This window comes from Anolis sagrei, chromosome 2 (assembly GCF_037176765.1).
Source record: "Anolis sagrei isolate rAnoSag1 chromosome 2, rAnoSag1.mat, whole genome shotgun sequence".
In the NCBI taxonomy this organism is placed as follows: domain Eukaryota; kingdom Metazoa; phylum Chordata; class Lepidosauria; order Squamata; family Dactyloidae; genus Anolis; species Anolis sagrei.
The window spans coordinates 45051379-45067109 of NC_090022.1; the positions used below are offsets into that span (position 1 = coordinate 45051379).

General features: G+C 37.9%; 1 protein-coding gene and 1 long non-coding RNA gene across 11 annotated transcripts in view; one reads left to right on the plus strand and one right to left on the minus strand.

Moving 5' to 3' along the window:
* The window catches only part of LOC132769389 (contactin-4), a 643374-nt gene extending 632487 nt beyond the window's left edge, over positions 1–10887 (plus strand). For all 10 annotated transcript variants that reach the window (XM_060766321.2, XM_060766322.2, XM_060766323.2 and 7 more), the window contains 6 exons: positions 770–1004; positions 2034–2149; positions 4352–4538; positions 5166–5278; positions 6853–7021; positions 8501–10887. In XM_060766321.2, the coding sequence (XP_060622304.2) occupies positions 770–1004; positions 2034–2149; positions 4352–4538; positions 5166–5278; positions 6853–7021; positions 8501–8601 (921 nt within the window). In that variant the 3' untranslated portion in view covers positions 8602–10887. The remainder of the gene's footprint in view (positions 1–769; positions 1005–2033; positions 2150–4351; positions 4539–5165; positions 5279–6852; positions 7022–8500) is intronic.
* Positions 1–12441, minus strand: part of LOC137096028 (uncharacterized) — an 89503-nt gene extending 77062 nt beyond the window's left edge. The window contains exon 1 of the long non-coding RNA XR_010909140.1: positions 12118–12441. This is a non-coding gene — a long non-coding RNA (uncharacterized lncRNA). The remainder of the gene's footprint in view (positions 1–12117) is intronic.
* Between the last annotated feature and the right edge of the window lie 3290 nt (positions 12442–15731).

Sequence of the window (15731 nt, forward strand, 5' to 3'; positions counted from 1 at the left end):
AGTTGTACTTCATAAAAAGAAAAATCAGCCTGCTTAGCAAGCCTTTAAATGTCAATTTGTTATCAGTAAATGTTTGATGTATACCTATTTTGTTTGCATATATACCCGGGGTCACGTAAAAATTTCTTGGGCCAAAAGGGGTCATGAGTGGAAAAGTTTAAGAAGCCCTGAACTAAGCTACAATGCTGTCTGATAAAAATCAAGACAATTTTTCAAATCTCTGCAACGAAGCATTTAAAAGATTCATTTATGATTATGGACTACTGAGTGACGTAAACATTTCCTTGTCCTTTCATAGAAGTATGGAACAGGTAAAACGCTCAATCATATTTATGAGTCATACCTTAGGAGGGGATATACAGAGTTTCTCTTTTCAGCAATGACAACTGTTGTAGCAAAAGTAGAAAACAAAGTTCCAAGAACATGTTCTCTTCGGGATCAGTATACACATCCCTTGTGTGAATTGGATGCCAAGCTTTGTGTTTTTAAAAAACTTGTTAGATTTTTGAAGCTGCCTTCAAGAGGGCAAATGAGATATTTCTCCCTTACTTACTAGATGTACACATGGATTTATTGTATCTTTTTAGAACACGTGGTTAAATTTTATTACAGCTGTAACGGGATAATTTTCGGTTCAATTGTTGTTTCATTTGCCAAGGTGTTCTGAAATTATATAGATTGACTCACTTCTCAAAGATGCATTTCCTGTGCCTTTTTGTAAGTTCATTGTACATATTAGGCTACTTTCATGTTTCTCATCTTGTTACAGACAGTTCCTGAAGAGTTACAGAATGGAGGTGGATTTGGTTATGTGGTTGCTTTTCGTCCAGTTGGCACGATTAGTTGGATGCAGACAGTAGTGGCTTCTCCAGATGCCTCCAAGTATGTGTTTCGGAATGAGAGCCTACCACCATTTTCACCATATGAAGTTAAAGTGGGTGTGTACAACAACAGAGGCGAAGGTCCGTTCAGCCACGTTACAGTTGTTTATTCAGCTGATGAAGGTAAAGTCTTTCCTGAGGACAGACTAGCAGTGCTGCATTTCTGACATGCTGCTTGTGTATGAAACATCCTTATATGTATATTATTATTAGCATGTTCAGATGATGTCAATACCCGCTTATAAAAATGGCATGCATCCAATTTTAGATTTCATCTTGTGTAAATGCATATTAATTATGACATTATCATTGATCATGTGCCTCAAAGAGAGTGAGAGCAGTAATTTTAGCAACAGCCTATATTAAATTGTTCTCAAGCCAGAACAATTGAATTTTTAATTCTATGTTTAATAGCAACATGATAGTTCTATTAAGGTTGGCAATATGCCCCAGTGGTATGTGTGTACAAATGAGTTAAATGTTTGTTCAAAGATAGTGTTAGTTATGATTATAATAACATAGCCCTTTGGTGCTTTCCAAATATGCTGGATCACCACTCCACTTATTCCCACTGGCTACACTGACTGTTGGATGAAAGGAACTTTACGTGGAGGACAGCAAGTTTCAGAAGGCAGTAACAAAATATTTGTGTTTGCATTATAGTTTTTTGATAGCTATTAACTCAGGGGTTCCCAAACTTAGGCCCATGGGCTGGAAGCAGCCGCCCCTTGCCCTAAACTTTAGACTTAGGGTCACCCTAAGTCTGAAACAACTTGAAGACACACAACAACAACAATCTTAATTAACTTGACTGTCTCATCAGTCAAAAGCAGGCCCACACTTCCCATTGAAATACTGGTAAGTTTATGCTGGTTAAAATTGTTCTTCATTTTAAATATTGTATTGTTCTTTCATGGTTGTTTGTACTACAAATAAGGTATGTCCAGTGTGCATAGGAATTTTTTCAAACTATAGTCTGCCCCCCCCCCCCCAACATCTGAGGGAGAGTGAACTGGCCCTCTACTTTAAAAATGAGGACTTCTGCTCTGTAACTACACCCCGGCTTTTACATTGATTCCAAAGAGTTGTGATGGAGAAGAGGTGTGACCATTAACATGAACTTACCACCAAACCATTGTTCTTTCTTTTTAGAACCCAACAAAGCTCCAACCAGCATCTTTGCCAGAAGCTTGTCTGCTTCAGAAGTAGAAGTATTTTGGTCCATGTTGCCAGAAATGCAGAGTAAAGGAAGAATACAGGGCTATGAGGTAGGAACACAAAAGGCACTAACTGCCTGAAGTAAATTGCTCTGTTCAACAGCCTTATCTTAAACACTATTTATAACTATATGGAACACCTTTCACTCCAGGCTCATGTCTCTTTGTCTCTTCTCTCTTTGTTTAACCCAAGGGCAAGGTTGCTTAAGGGAAATAAAATGATCTGCAAAATGGATCCATGCCCTCTCCATTTTGAGGATCACTTTAATTTCTCTAAGCAGCTAATGCTTACCTAACCTTGTATCTAATGGGGCAGGCTTGCGACCTAGCAATGCCACTCATAGGTTTAGGTCAGACAGACATTGAACATTAACAAGAAAAAAGTATTATAACAAGGCTTCTATATAACACCAGCAAAACTAGGCAAATTAACTAGTCTGAGTCACTATGTGTCAGAAATGTATCAAATCAAATGAAGTCTTTATTTATGGTCAGTGACTAGTATAGAATCACCCATCCACATCGGTACAGTGTTTACATTAGGTTAGGATAAACATTAAAATTTAACCCCATTTAAAGGATACTTATAAAACCCTACTATTACAGGTTTTGAAAAGATAACTATACCTTAAAACTATATCATGTCAAAAACATCTCAACCCATACTATCCAACTGCTGGGCACAATTACATCTTTCCTTTCCCCTCCTTTCTCCAAATAATTAAACTTCCAAATAACTCATTACATATAAGATACAGATTGTATTCATTATGCCCCTCAACTTCTACTTGGTTCAAATCCAAACTCTTCTCAGCTCCCTATGTGTGTGTGCTTTCCTTCCGGGCTTTGAGGAGAAGTGGGCAACTAATTACCGTTGTTATTATTAAACTACATTATAATTCATTATCTTCCTGATCTAAAACTTCACTAACTGTCTTACCATTACTTCTCTCGCTATTATGAACCTTTACTAAACTGACTCTTTAACTACCAACTACTTTTCAACTCACCCTCCCTTTCTTCCACCATTCTGTGGGATGTAATGCACTCACTTCTAAAATGGGTGAACTTCAGTTCCTGTGTCCATTACATTGTTTTTCATCCGAAATAGGCATAAAAGTATGGAAAGTGTGTTTAAATTGTCTAAACCCCAAAACACGAATTCAATTGATATTTCAGTGGTCTTCTGCATGTGATTGCCATTTGTATTACATCATGTATGAGAAATAATTGAAGAATCCACAAATAAAGAGATCAAAAATACTCAACACACAACCTAGGACCACAACTTTACTAGAAGCAGTTTTGGTGCATACTACATTTTAAATTTGAGCCACCTTCTCACATACATAGTAAGCATCCCCCTCCCTCAAAGTTTAGTACCACATTCAAAAAATATAGAACTATACATTAAAATAGGAAATGGCCTTTGCAGGGGGACTGTCCTCTGCTGCGGGTCTGTGAAGACAACGATACCTGGTAATCAGAGCACTCAAGGGGAATGTTTAAGGGCTATAAAGTTGACCTTCATAAAGATTGCTGCAGTAGTCAGATATGCTGACTGCTGGTTTTATGCATGAAAGGACTATCCTGAATAGTTGTAACCTCCTGGTATGAAGGCAATGGTAAGATTTGTTGAGAGGTACTAAAACAAAAACCCTACAATTATTATGTCTTCTAAGGCAGGTTAGATTTTTTTTCCAATAGTCATTTCATGACTGATGTAAAAGTCATATGAAGGCTGTCTTTTTACATAAAATAGATTCTTGACACCCCTGTTCCATAAAATATCTGAACACCTCAAATGATTATTAGTTTCAATTGATGCATCTGTGGACCATCATGGTTCACAAGTTGCTATGTGACCATTATAAGGCTGAGTTTTCTAATGTCAAGAAACCCCAAATAATGTGTTGTACATATTTGTCTCAAAGCAGAATTGTTCCAAGAAGACATTTACTTTTAGATGGCACAGAGATGAGAATAATTCTTGATGACAGGAAACCAGGGCAATCGATTTGGGAATGCACTTGAAATGTTATCAGATATAGATTTGACAATACAAATCTAATTCTTGTGTATATGGTGTTCTCCCAGAAGATATCTTCTGCTCTTTGCTTTCTTTCTTGTTCGATGTATAGTCTGCCATTCTCCAGGAATGGCACTCAACTTACAATAACACAGAATAATAGAAAGAATGCAGCCATGCAGCTGGACAGTTCAAAATAAAAAGCATGTGTTTTATTTGTGCAGGTTAGATACTGGAGACATGGAGATAAAGAGGAGCAAGCTAGAAGAATGAAAACCATGACCAACCAAACATTTGCTAAAATCAGCAACTTGAAGGGCAATGCATTGTACCATTTAGCCGTCAAAGCTTACAACACTGCAGGGATGGGACCTTCCAGCGCTGTAGTCAATGTAACAACCAAGAAGCCACGTGAGTGATGAAGGAGCTCGTCTTTCATATTACTATGACTTGCTCAAATTTGTTTTTGCATATGTACCATTAAGATGATAGCTGTATCTGTAATTTTATTCATTGAGATACACAAAATAGCACATGACAAATATGTATCTTCCTGCTACTCATCAACACTTATTCAAATTATATCTTCTAATGGTTATATGTGTTTGTCCAAGAAGTCATTGTTTCCCCTTGACATTAAGTCTAGTTGTGTCCAACTCTGGGGGGGGGGGGTGCTCATCTCCATTTCTTAGATACCTCTAAGGTCATGTGGTTGGCATGACTGCATGGAATGTCATTACCTTCCCAATGGAGCGGTACCTATTGATCTACTCACATTTGCATGTTTTTGAACTGCTAGGTTGACAGAAACTGGGGCTAACAGTGGGAGTTCACCTCGCTCTCTGGATTCGAGCTGCCGACCTTTCAGTCAGCAAGTTCAGCAGCTCAGTGGTTTAACCCACTACACCACCGGGAGCTCCAACAACTCATTAACTCATTAAATAAAGCAGTTCACATCTCCACAGAAATTATAAAAGTGTTTCAACAAAGAAAATCTTACTAACTAGTAGTATTCTATGTCTTATTTTTTACTTTTAGCACCAAGCCAACCACCTGGAAATATCATATGGAATTCATCAGACTCAAAGATTATATTGAACTGGGATCAAGTGAAAGCACAGAATAATGAATCTGAGGTGAAAGGATACAAAGTAGGTAATAGGCAGCAATGGATCCAATGACTTATTATAGCCAGACACTGAGATGTCTCATAGCTTTAAATTTACTATGCAACAGGTTAATTACAGGTGACCATGTAAGTTGAATAATGGAATAGAAACTGAGATGTTCACTTGGGTTGTGATCCTAAGCAATCTACTGTTAAAGTCAGCAGCATTTCTTGTCAGTAAATATGTAAAGGATTAGATTGACTGTGTTCTGTGTATGATTCCAATGACTACAAAACATCATTCAAATGTTTGCAATAATTAATGTTTCTGTGATGAGCAGACATAAATTAGACAAAAGCAGCACCCCAACACCAGGGCAAAACATGACTGCAGATAAATTGATGAGTAGCAATACCCTATTAATCAATTTATTCCATATGTTTAGAGTGAGCTTGAGACTTCCTACTTATTCTGATGAGAGATAGTTATTTTGCACTGTTGCAGCGGTATGAAAGATGCTGTGTATATAAAAATGTCAAAATGGCCCTGCTGGATCAGATAGTTGACAGCCAGATTCCTCTGGAAAGTTCAAAAGCAGGACATGACTATAACAGCACTCACCAAATTTCTCTTTTTCTGTCCTAAATCTCCCACCACTCAGGTTTAGTGGATGGTTCTCATTTACTCATATGAAGAGGAACTTAGCCACCTTGAGTCCCTTTGGGGAAAAAGGAGGGATAGAAATTTATTTATCTATCGTGTCTGAAACAAGTTGAAGGTACAGTTAAATGCATTTAAAAACACAAAGTTTTAAAGACTTAGCATTATGCTAAATATCTTTTGAAAAGAAGCTGGCCACTTGGAGTGTCTCTGGTGTTCTTGTGAGAAGGTCCTCCATTGTGCATGTGGTAGGGCTCAGGTTGCATTGTAGTAGGTGGTCTGTGGTTTGCTCTTCTCCACAGTCATGTAGAAATAATAATAATAAAAAACCCTATCCAGTCTTTTTTAAACATTTAGATAGGCTATGAGAGAATTCTGCCAGTGTTTCTGAGTTTCTAGTCAATTCTTTGCCTGCCTGTTTTTTTTTTTGAGGGGGGGGGGTGTCTTGTGCCCATATGTGGCAAAAACCTTTCATGGATCAGTTGTGTGTTATTTGTTGCAGTGATCATTGCACCAGTTCAACATTACAGCACATGGCATTGCACTGAGGACCAAGTGCTTGCATCTGAAAAATATTTTGCATTGTATTGTTTATCACACAACTTGACCTGGTTACAACCTCAGTTCAAAAATGAAACAAAAAGATGGCAATCAATCCCTCTGTACTTCCCAATGAGAAACACCCATCAGATTTTATTAAATTCTGGCAAAGTGTTTTTAGTTTCTAGAGAGTAAAATCACAGCATCAGTCCTGATTTCATGAAAATAAGTGTAGGAAATCTTTTATGATGAATACACTATTTATATACAATAATACTGGAATGTTATATCATCTGGAAATGAAAACATTTTTAAAATGGAAAACACGAGTTTCTACAGTCATTTTGGCATTCAGTCTAAGTCTCTTCTTTCTTTTTTCCTCCTCTTTTTCCTTGTCCGAATGTATGGCATTCTAGGTTTTTTACCGATGGAATAAGCAAAGCAGCACCTCAATAATAGAAACTAACAAAACATCTGTGGAGCTTTCACTGCCTTTTGATGAAGATTACATCATAGAAATAAAGCCATTCAGTGATGGAGGTGATGGCAATAGCAGCGAGCAAATCCGAATTCCAAAGATTTCAAGTGAGAGCATTTTTGTCTACATGCTATCACCAGGTCTTACATGCAAAGCAAAAAATTGTGTCTACTCTCAGTTTTGCACTTCTAAATTTTTGTGTTTGCATATGCATACATGCATTCATAAGGGAGAACAATTTAGCATTGTTCAAGTTTTGCCAGACGCCACCTCTTGAACACCCACCTCAGAGTTTTCTTATTATTGTTATGGATGGCTTGGATGTTTTTAGACATATATTGTTAGAACTGCGGTTTTAAAAAGAAAAGATTGTATTTGTTATTTGTATTTGTTATTTTAGAATACTGCAAGAGTGTTAAAATTCCTCTGGAAATTCCTCTAAAATATCACAAAGTTGCTTATAAAACTAACTTTACTCATTGTACTAGTAAAGTAACCTTTTCCCACTTAGTGCACTGCTTTCCAAACATATTTTCCCTTGACCATTCCCCCATGTTAGAAGTAGGTGGATTACTCATATGATACATCAAAGCTAAATAGTCCTTTTCTTTGTATATTGCATATTTAAATGATAATACACTAATGTGTTATTAGAGTCAGGGCTGGATTATGACCTTTAGAAGCACAAAGCACAAAGCACATAAACGATTTTGGTGCCCCCATATGTGTCTAATGCAAGCCACATGACCTTGGAGGCATGTATGGACAACACTGGCTCTTTGGCTTAGAAATGGAGAGAAGCACCACCCCCCATAGTCGGACATGACTAGACTTAATGTCAAGGGGAAATCTTTACCTTTACAGTAAACTGGAAAATAATTATACTTTACTTTCTTTTTATTTATTTATATGTGAAATGTTTCCCCCTACTTTTTCTAATTGCAATGCCTTTAATCACGGGAGCCCTTTTTTGTGGAATCTGGTTCGAGTGCACCATTTGCAGTTTTGCTCCACATGGCTCATGGTAAATCCAACAATGGAAAATTTCTGTGCTGCCCCCTTCTTTTGAAGCCCTCAGCCTATGCTTATTATTCTCAATTGTTAATTCAGCCCTGGTCAGAGCAATGGATGGAATTTACTCCAGTTGGACTATACGGCATGTCCTCACACTTCTGCAGTTCATACATTTTGGGAGAAATCAAAATTTTACAGGCAAAATCAAATACTGCATAAGCATATATGCGTCCATTTATATGACAGGACCCACACTCCAACTGATACAATACAGTGCAAAAATTAAAATATAAAAATATGCTTTGGCTAATGGAAAAAAATCATGTAAAACATGTATGTGCATATGAAAGTAAAACTATTGATTGGAGAAATTCTCCTTCACATTTCAAACTTATTTGGCCTTGTTGACTTAATACTAAAGCTTTTTATTGACTCTGATGTATACAGCACATATTTTATGATACCGAGGGCAGGATCATTGTTAATTTGAGGGAAAAATGTAATTTGTTTCACAGGCAGTCTATGAAGCACAGTATCTGAAACATCTTGATTTCTTCTTTTCTTTCTCCTAGATGCCTACGCAAGAGGGTCAAGTGCTTCGACTTCCAATGCCTGCACCCTGTCTGCCATCAGCACAATAATGATTTCCCTCACAGCTAGATCAAGTTTATGACAAAAAATATCTAAAGGACTTCCTGTTAATGATATAACTAAGCAACATTTAGCTAGTTGTTTTGAAGACACCCAGTACTAAGTAATATTGTTGTTCAAGTACATCTTACTACTGGAAAAATGTTTTATGCTTCTCTAGGAATGGCATTATACGGTACTTCCTCAAAGCAAATATAGCTTTGTCTGAAGTTTCCTTGGAAACTCTGCAATGCACTGAAAACATCCGTAATACGATGTTACCAAAGCAGTTTACATATGTCCTTATATGCATATTTTTATTATATATTTAGTGTTTTATAGACTTTTTTAAGGTTAACATATGATGTAGATATTAATTTCCTTTGCCCTCTGCTATAAATACTACTGATGACATTAACCTTGCAAATATATATTGTTTTGGAATGTTTTATGACCAGAAGGTCAAAGTCCTCAGTAATCAGTTTCAGATTGATTGTATAGTTTTACAAGAGTGCATATTGATGGAGCTCTTTTGGCCTTGATCTCTCCTCCAAAGCTTCTGGAAACAGAAAGGGTTCCCCTATGTTTTCTATGAAGCCTCCCCTTCTCTCCCTTCCTCTCCTCTTGTTGACCCTCAAGCTGCACACACAGACATTAACACACACACACACTGCTGATAAGCCAAGGCTCTCCTCATGGTCTTGTTTAATGAGTCACTTCTCTCCATAGACTGCTTTCACAAGGAAAAGATAGATGCACTTGAAGCATAGGACATATGCCTCGGGCTCAACCACTGAACAAAGAAGAATGAATGCCTTTGAGGATCCCTCTGATATAAGCAGAATGGGAATGGATCCAATAGTCTCACTTCCATCCCATACTTTTCCTATATAGGATTTCATTTTTTTGGAAGATCAGATGATTAAAATAAATTAATGCATTTGCTTTCAGGCTGTTAAGTCAAGCACAGAATAATCATCTAGGTAATATTTTGATGATGCCTATCAAGATTTTTATCTGAATGTACTGATTTAGCTTTCTTTAACATTTAACAAATATTGAATTAATGTTCATTCCATTTAGCTGTCATCACTCCAGTGGTAAAGTAAAACCAACATTGTTATAGCAGAGAACAGGATTCCAAAAGTGATAAAAATCTGAAATTCTAACAGCTGAATTTACATTATTCTGGATTTTCACAATTTTAATCAGGAAGTCTGCAAATCTGGGAAACTTTATATGAAAGATAGCTATACTTTCTTGTCTCAGCAAATATTTATTTTGATAGATATACATGGTAACTATAACTCTCTAAAGATTGGTTTCATGCACAGTTATCCATGGTTATAGATTTTGTTTGACTATAGGCCAAAAACTAACGATAATAACATTTCAATGAATTACTTCTCTTACAATGCATGTCTGGGTATCTCCATGCCCTTTAAAATGGTTTTTCTCTTTTTGATGATTTCCAATCCTCCTGGCTTTCTGCTATCATAAGAGATCAGAACCTGAAATTGTATGTTCTAAAGACCAAGGTTCCGTTTTCTTGACTACATTGTCATACATATCTAGTGTGTTAGTAAAATTGAATTCAAATGTGAGTACAATCTTTCATGGAGTCATTTCATGCAGCCTCTGTTCATTCCAGTAGCGCTTGTGCTGGAGCATAGTTTGGTGAATGGCCCAACACAGTGGGTTCAGTCTGCATGCAGAGGTTTTAATGTAGGCATGAAGTTCTACACAAGTCAGCTCATGCGGAGCTTCTGTGTGCACTAGTCTAGCAAAGTCCTAGATCATGTCCAAAATTTATAAGAAAAATATATTAATACAAAAGAGATTTCTTACTATGGAAAATTTTTTGTAAGTATGCTGAGATAGATCAATGATCATTCAAAGAATAGACTTTTCTATTCATTTTTTCCCAAGTTTTAAAAATGCACAGCAGAGGTTTCTAATTTGTTCTTCCGAATAGCTTAAATTTGCCGGTTATTTGTCTCTTTGGCTTCCAGAACAATACAAGCTAACTTTTAAACCTTTAAAAATATATTTATTAAGTAATTCATAACCAGGATTCCACTTGTGTAAGTCAGGGGTGTTAACCAGAGAAATATTGTCAGTATTTCAAGCTGTGTTCCTTTCTTAGTTTGATATGGTTACTTCTATGTAAAAACAAAAAACTTTTAAAAAAACTGCAAAAGAAAGAAAATGAAAGAAAAAAAAGCCTATGTAGTTTTTCTCCCCAGTGTAAATGATATTTATCAGTGATCTAGCAGATGTAATCTTTTTTAAAGTTATTGGTAATAAATATTCTGTTATTTGTAAAGATTCCTATCTTTATGTGCATTTTTCCTTCAGACTTGGTGGTTTGTGACAAATAGCTTCACATATGCAGTACTGCCTCTCTTGTAAGTATACAAATTTCCAGGGCCAGATGAGCTACATCTAAAAGATAAAGAATTGGCAGAAATAATCTCCAAACCACTGGCAATAATCTTGGAAAATTCCTGGAGAACCAGCAGAATTGAGAAGGGCAAATGTTGTCCTCATCTTTAAAAGGAGGAGGAGGGAAAGAGGACCTTTACTGACATTAATACCAGGAAATATTCTACATCAAATCATAAAACAGTCCGTAGGAACTTAGAAAGGAATATTGTGATCACTAAGAATTCTTGTTTCTCAAAAACAAGTCATGTCAGACCAAATCTTGTATATTTTTCATCGAGTCACAAGCTTGGTAGATTAATGGAATGCTGTTGATGTTAGTGTATCTTGGTCTTGGTTTTTCTCACAAAGAAGCTAATAAAATGTGGGGTAGACAACACTAATGTTAGGTAAACTGAAAATTGGTTAACTGGCCAAACCCAAAGGGTGCTCACCAATGGCTCCTCTTCATCTTGGAAAGAAGTGACCAGTGGGGTGCCACAGGGTTCTGTCCTGAGCCCAGTGCTGTTCTTTATAAAGGACACAGATGATGGAACAGAGGCATGCTTATCTAATTTGCAGATGACACCAAATTAAGAATGGTAGCTAATATCCCAGAGGACAAGATCAGAATCTAAAATTACCTTAACAGATTACAGAGCTGGGCCAAAACTAGCAAAATGAATTTCAACAGGGAGAAATATAAGGTATTCCACTTAGGCAGTAAAAATGAAATGTACAGATATAGGATGGCTTGAAAACAATTCATGTGAAAGGGATCAAAGTGTCTTAGTAAACCACAAGCTGAAAATATGTCAACAGGGTGATGCAGGTGCTAAACGGTCAGTGTGATTTTAGGCTGCATCAATAGGAGTATAGTGTCTAGATCAAGGTAAGTCATAGTATCGCTATATTCTGCTTTGGTCAGCCCCCACCTGGAAAACTGTATCCAGGTCTGGCCATTATATAACTATTTAGCAAAGGGGAATGGCACACAACATCCAGTTACATGTCTTTGAAATTCACTAAGGGTTTCTTAGCACATCTGTTACGTAGGTATGTGTATGTGTATTTTCACTGAGTGAAATGTCATACAGGATTCTGATGTAAACATGCAAAGCAATTGCTTACTTACTTTACTTAGGCGATCCCTCGTTGTCCGAGTAGGATGACCCTCCAGAGTCAGTGTGCAGTGTCCGTAGGTGACTGTGGAGCCCTATTCTTGATCTGCATCTTCTCCCACAGTGAGGGCATTGGTTTCCAGATAGAAGGCGGTCCCAGTCATGGTTGGCTTGATGCGCCTTCCTCTTGGCACGTTTCTCTCTTTCGCCCTCCATTCATGCCTCTTCAAATTCTACATCACTGCTGGTCCAGCTGGAGCGCTCGAGGGTCAGGGCTTCCCAGTTCTCAGTGTCTATGCCAGAATTTTTAAGGTTGGCTTTGAGCCCATCTTTAAATCTCTTTTCCTGCCCACCAACATTCCGTTTTCCGTTCTTGAGTTCGGAGTAGAACAACTGTTTTTGGAGTGGTCAGGCATCCGGATAATGTGGCATATTGGAGTTCTATAACAGATGTTGTTGTAATCTTGGTTTTGGTTTTCAGTCTGCTGAGGTTAAATAGCTTGCCATCTGTTCGATAGATGATTTTCACTCCGGTGCGAAGCTTCCCATCAACAAGTTGAAGTATCATAGCAATGAAGATGGAAAATAAGTTTGGGGCAATAACACATCCCTGTTTGATACCTGATTCCACCTTAAATGGGTCATTTTGGGAGCCATTGCTGTCCAAGACTGTTGCATCATGTCATCATGGAGGAGCTGCAGGATGTTCACAAATTTGTTAGGGCACCCAATTTTCTTGTTTTTCTGGTGGAAGTGCGTGTTGATGGTGACAAGGTTGTGTTCCGCAGGATGCCATTTGAGTTGCTGTTTCCAACCCCATCTTTTCCTATGGTCCCTGGCCACAGGTCGAAGTCTCGCCTGACTCTTGCATTAAAGTCCCCCAGGAGGATGATTTTGTCTTCCTTAGGTATCTCCGATAGGACGGTGTCCAACTGACAGTAAAAAAAATTCCGTGATGTCTTCATTAGCATCTAGTATTGGTGTATAGGCACTTATGATGGTTGCCTGTTGGTTTTGGGCAAGTTCAGTTCAGAGGGTTGAGAGTCGTTCATTGATGCCAGTGGGTGCTTCGTTCAGACATTTCACCAGATCATTTCTGATAGCAAAGCCAACTCCATGTATTCTTTGGTCTTCTTCAGGCAGTCCCTTCCAGAAGAAGGTGTAGCCTCCTTTTTCTTCCTTCAGCTGTCCCTCTCCTGCTCTCTGGATCTCCTGAAGGGCTTCTATGTCAATGTTAAAGTGTCCCAGCTCCCTTGAAATGATGGCAGTTCTGCATTTGGGGTGTTTACTGTCGGTGTTGTCCATCAGTGTCCATACGTTCCATGTTCCGAAGTTCAGTTTTCTTTTTTTGCTGCAGGGTGGTGACCCCACTCAACACAGCAGTCCAGTCAGGGATAAGAGAGGCAGACTATGTTTAGGGCACCTTTTATAGCCCCTTCCCCGTGTGGGGTGAGCAGAGTAGATCCTCAAAAGGGCTGCTCAGTCATGGATACAGCTGCTGAACTACTCAACTGCCTCGGACCTTGAGGTAGAATGACTGAGTCCGTATCCACCGCCCATGTGCCAGTCTGTGACTAGGGGCTTCCAGATTTCACAGTCCTGCCCCCGTCGTCACTCACTGATTGCCATGGGAGTTTGGTTGGTTTGTTTTTATTTTCCTTGGAAGATGCCTGTGCGTGAATTTTTTTAATGTGTGGAGGTCAGTGCACAACTGATCAACACATAGTCTTCACAGTGTGAGGCTGCCTGTTGACCTACAGAGACCCTGTGAATTTCATAGGGTTTTCTTATGGAAGGAATACTCAGAGGGGATTTAGCCAGTTCTTTACTCTAAAATATAGCCTACAGCACCTTGAATTCATTGGTGGTCTCCCATCCAAGTACTGAGTAAAGTTTTCCCTGCTTAGCTTCCAAGATCATACAGGATATGGTGCCTTGATAGTTCATGGCTCTCCATCAAAAGTACGTTAATACAGTGACAAAAACAGGCCTTAAAACTGGCAAGAACCTTTCCTTTCTATCCTAAACACTACTTCATATTATCTATATTCCTCAGAGTGTTCTCTCACCATACGCTTTGATAACTATTTACATAATTTCCTACCAAGACAATGTCCATCTGGTTATTGTCAATAACACTAAAATCCAGTGACTGAGTTTCATTTTTATTTATGAGACATTAATCAGAAGCACAAACATTTGTCCAATTCTGCTGAGCTAATATGCATATCTTTCATGTTTAATCATACTCTGTGGTTATGGGGCTAGTTTGACAGCTGAGAGCGGAGCATTACAGACAGTTTCTAATCATTGAGCCTGGTGTCCTGCTACATATCTATACAAATACAAAACACATGCTGTACAATCCCTGTTGTAGCTATCTACTAAGGATGGTCTGCAGCTCAGAATGGATTAGCATTCTCAAACAAGAAAAAATGAAGAACAAAACAAATGGAAATGCATTCATATCATTAGCTTTCTATCCTATACTATGAATCTGTTTTTGGTGCAAGGAAAATGTGCCAAAATCTCCAACCTAATTATATGCCACCTAATCACTGGACAAATTGCTACATTAATGCAAAACAGTTTCCATACATGTCTTTCCTTGTAATATCTTAGACCAGTTGAGCAGCTTGTCTGCTGCTCATGAACTTGGGCAACAGTTCACACATTCATCCAGAGAGCGGGCTCCAAAAAATACAATAACAAAGTAGCTAAGCTTACTGCTTTTGATAAAGAACCATATTTGCAAGCAAGGGCTTGCCATTCCATAACTGTACTAATTTGAGCTCTGTTGGCTTTGTGTTCAAAGGAGAGAAAAAACTCAAGAAACCTTAAACAAGCAAAAAAAAAATTAACTATAGAAGGTTATGACATTAGAAGAGGGTGGCACGCTTACCTAAGCTATGGAAATGCAAGGATAGAATTTTTTCTACTAATCATTACATCAGAGGCCCCCTACTAAAGACCTGGAACAAGTATAAAGACATCATTTACCCCAGAATACCCATGTGGACATCGCCAATAGAGGCATATCATAAAAGAGAGTTACCGAAAAGTAGATGGCTTAATTACAGGCAACTATTGGTTGAAATCAACAATGAATGGCACCTGAGGTCTATGGAAGAATTAAAGAGGGAAGATAAAGAACTAAATTGGCTACAATATATACAAATTAAAGAAACTTTAAAGGAAGATCTAAAAGTGGGATTTAGCGAAAAGGACACGTGTTGGGATATAATTATGAAAAAGGATAAGAAGCTGGTTAGAATCTTGTATCAAAACCTGTTAGAGTGGAATACTGAAATGGAAATAGTAAAAGAAAATATGGTCAAGTGGGCCAGGGATATAGGCCACTCTATACTAATAAGCGAATGGGAACAAGTATGGAAGGTCAAGCTTAAATACACTAGAGCCAGCAGCATAGTAGAGAACTGGCACAAAGTTTTCTATAGATGGCATTTGAAACCTGTACAATTGGCAAAATTTAGTAAAAATAACAATACGCAGTGCTGGAAGTGCGGAAAGGAAGCTGGAACCTATTTCCATTTGTATTGGAATTGCAAGAAGATTAAAAAAATTTGGACGACGGTTCATTTACATACACAAAACATTATTAAAACAA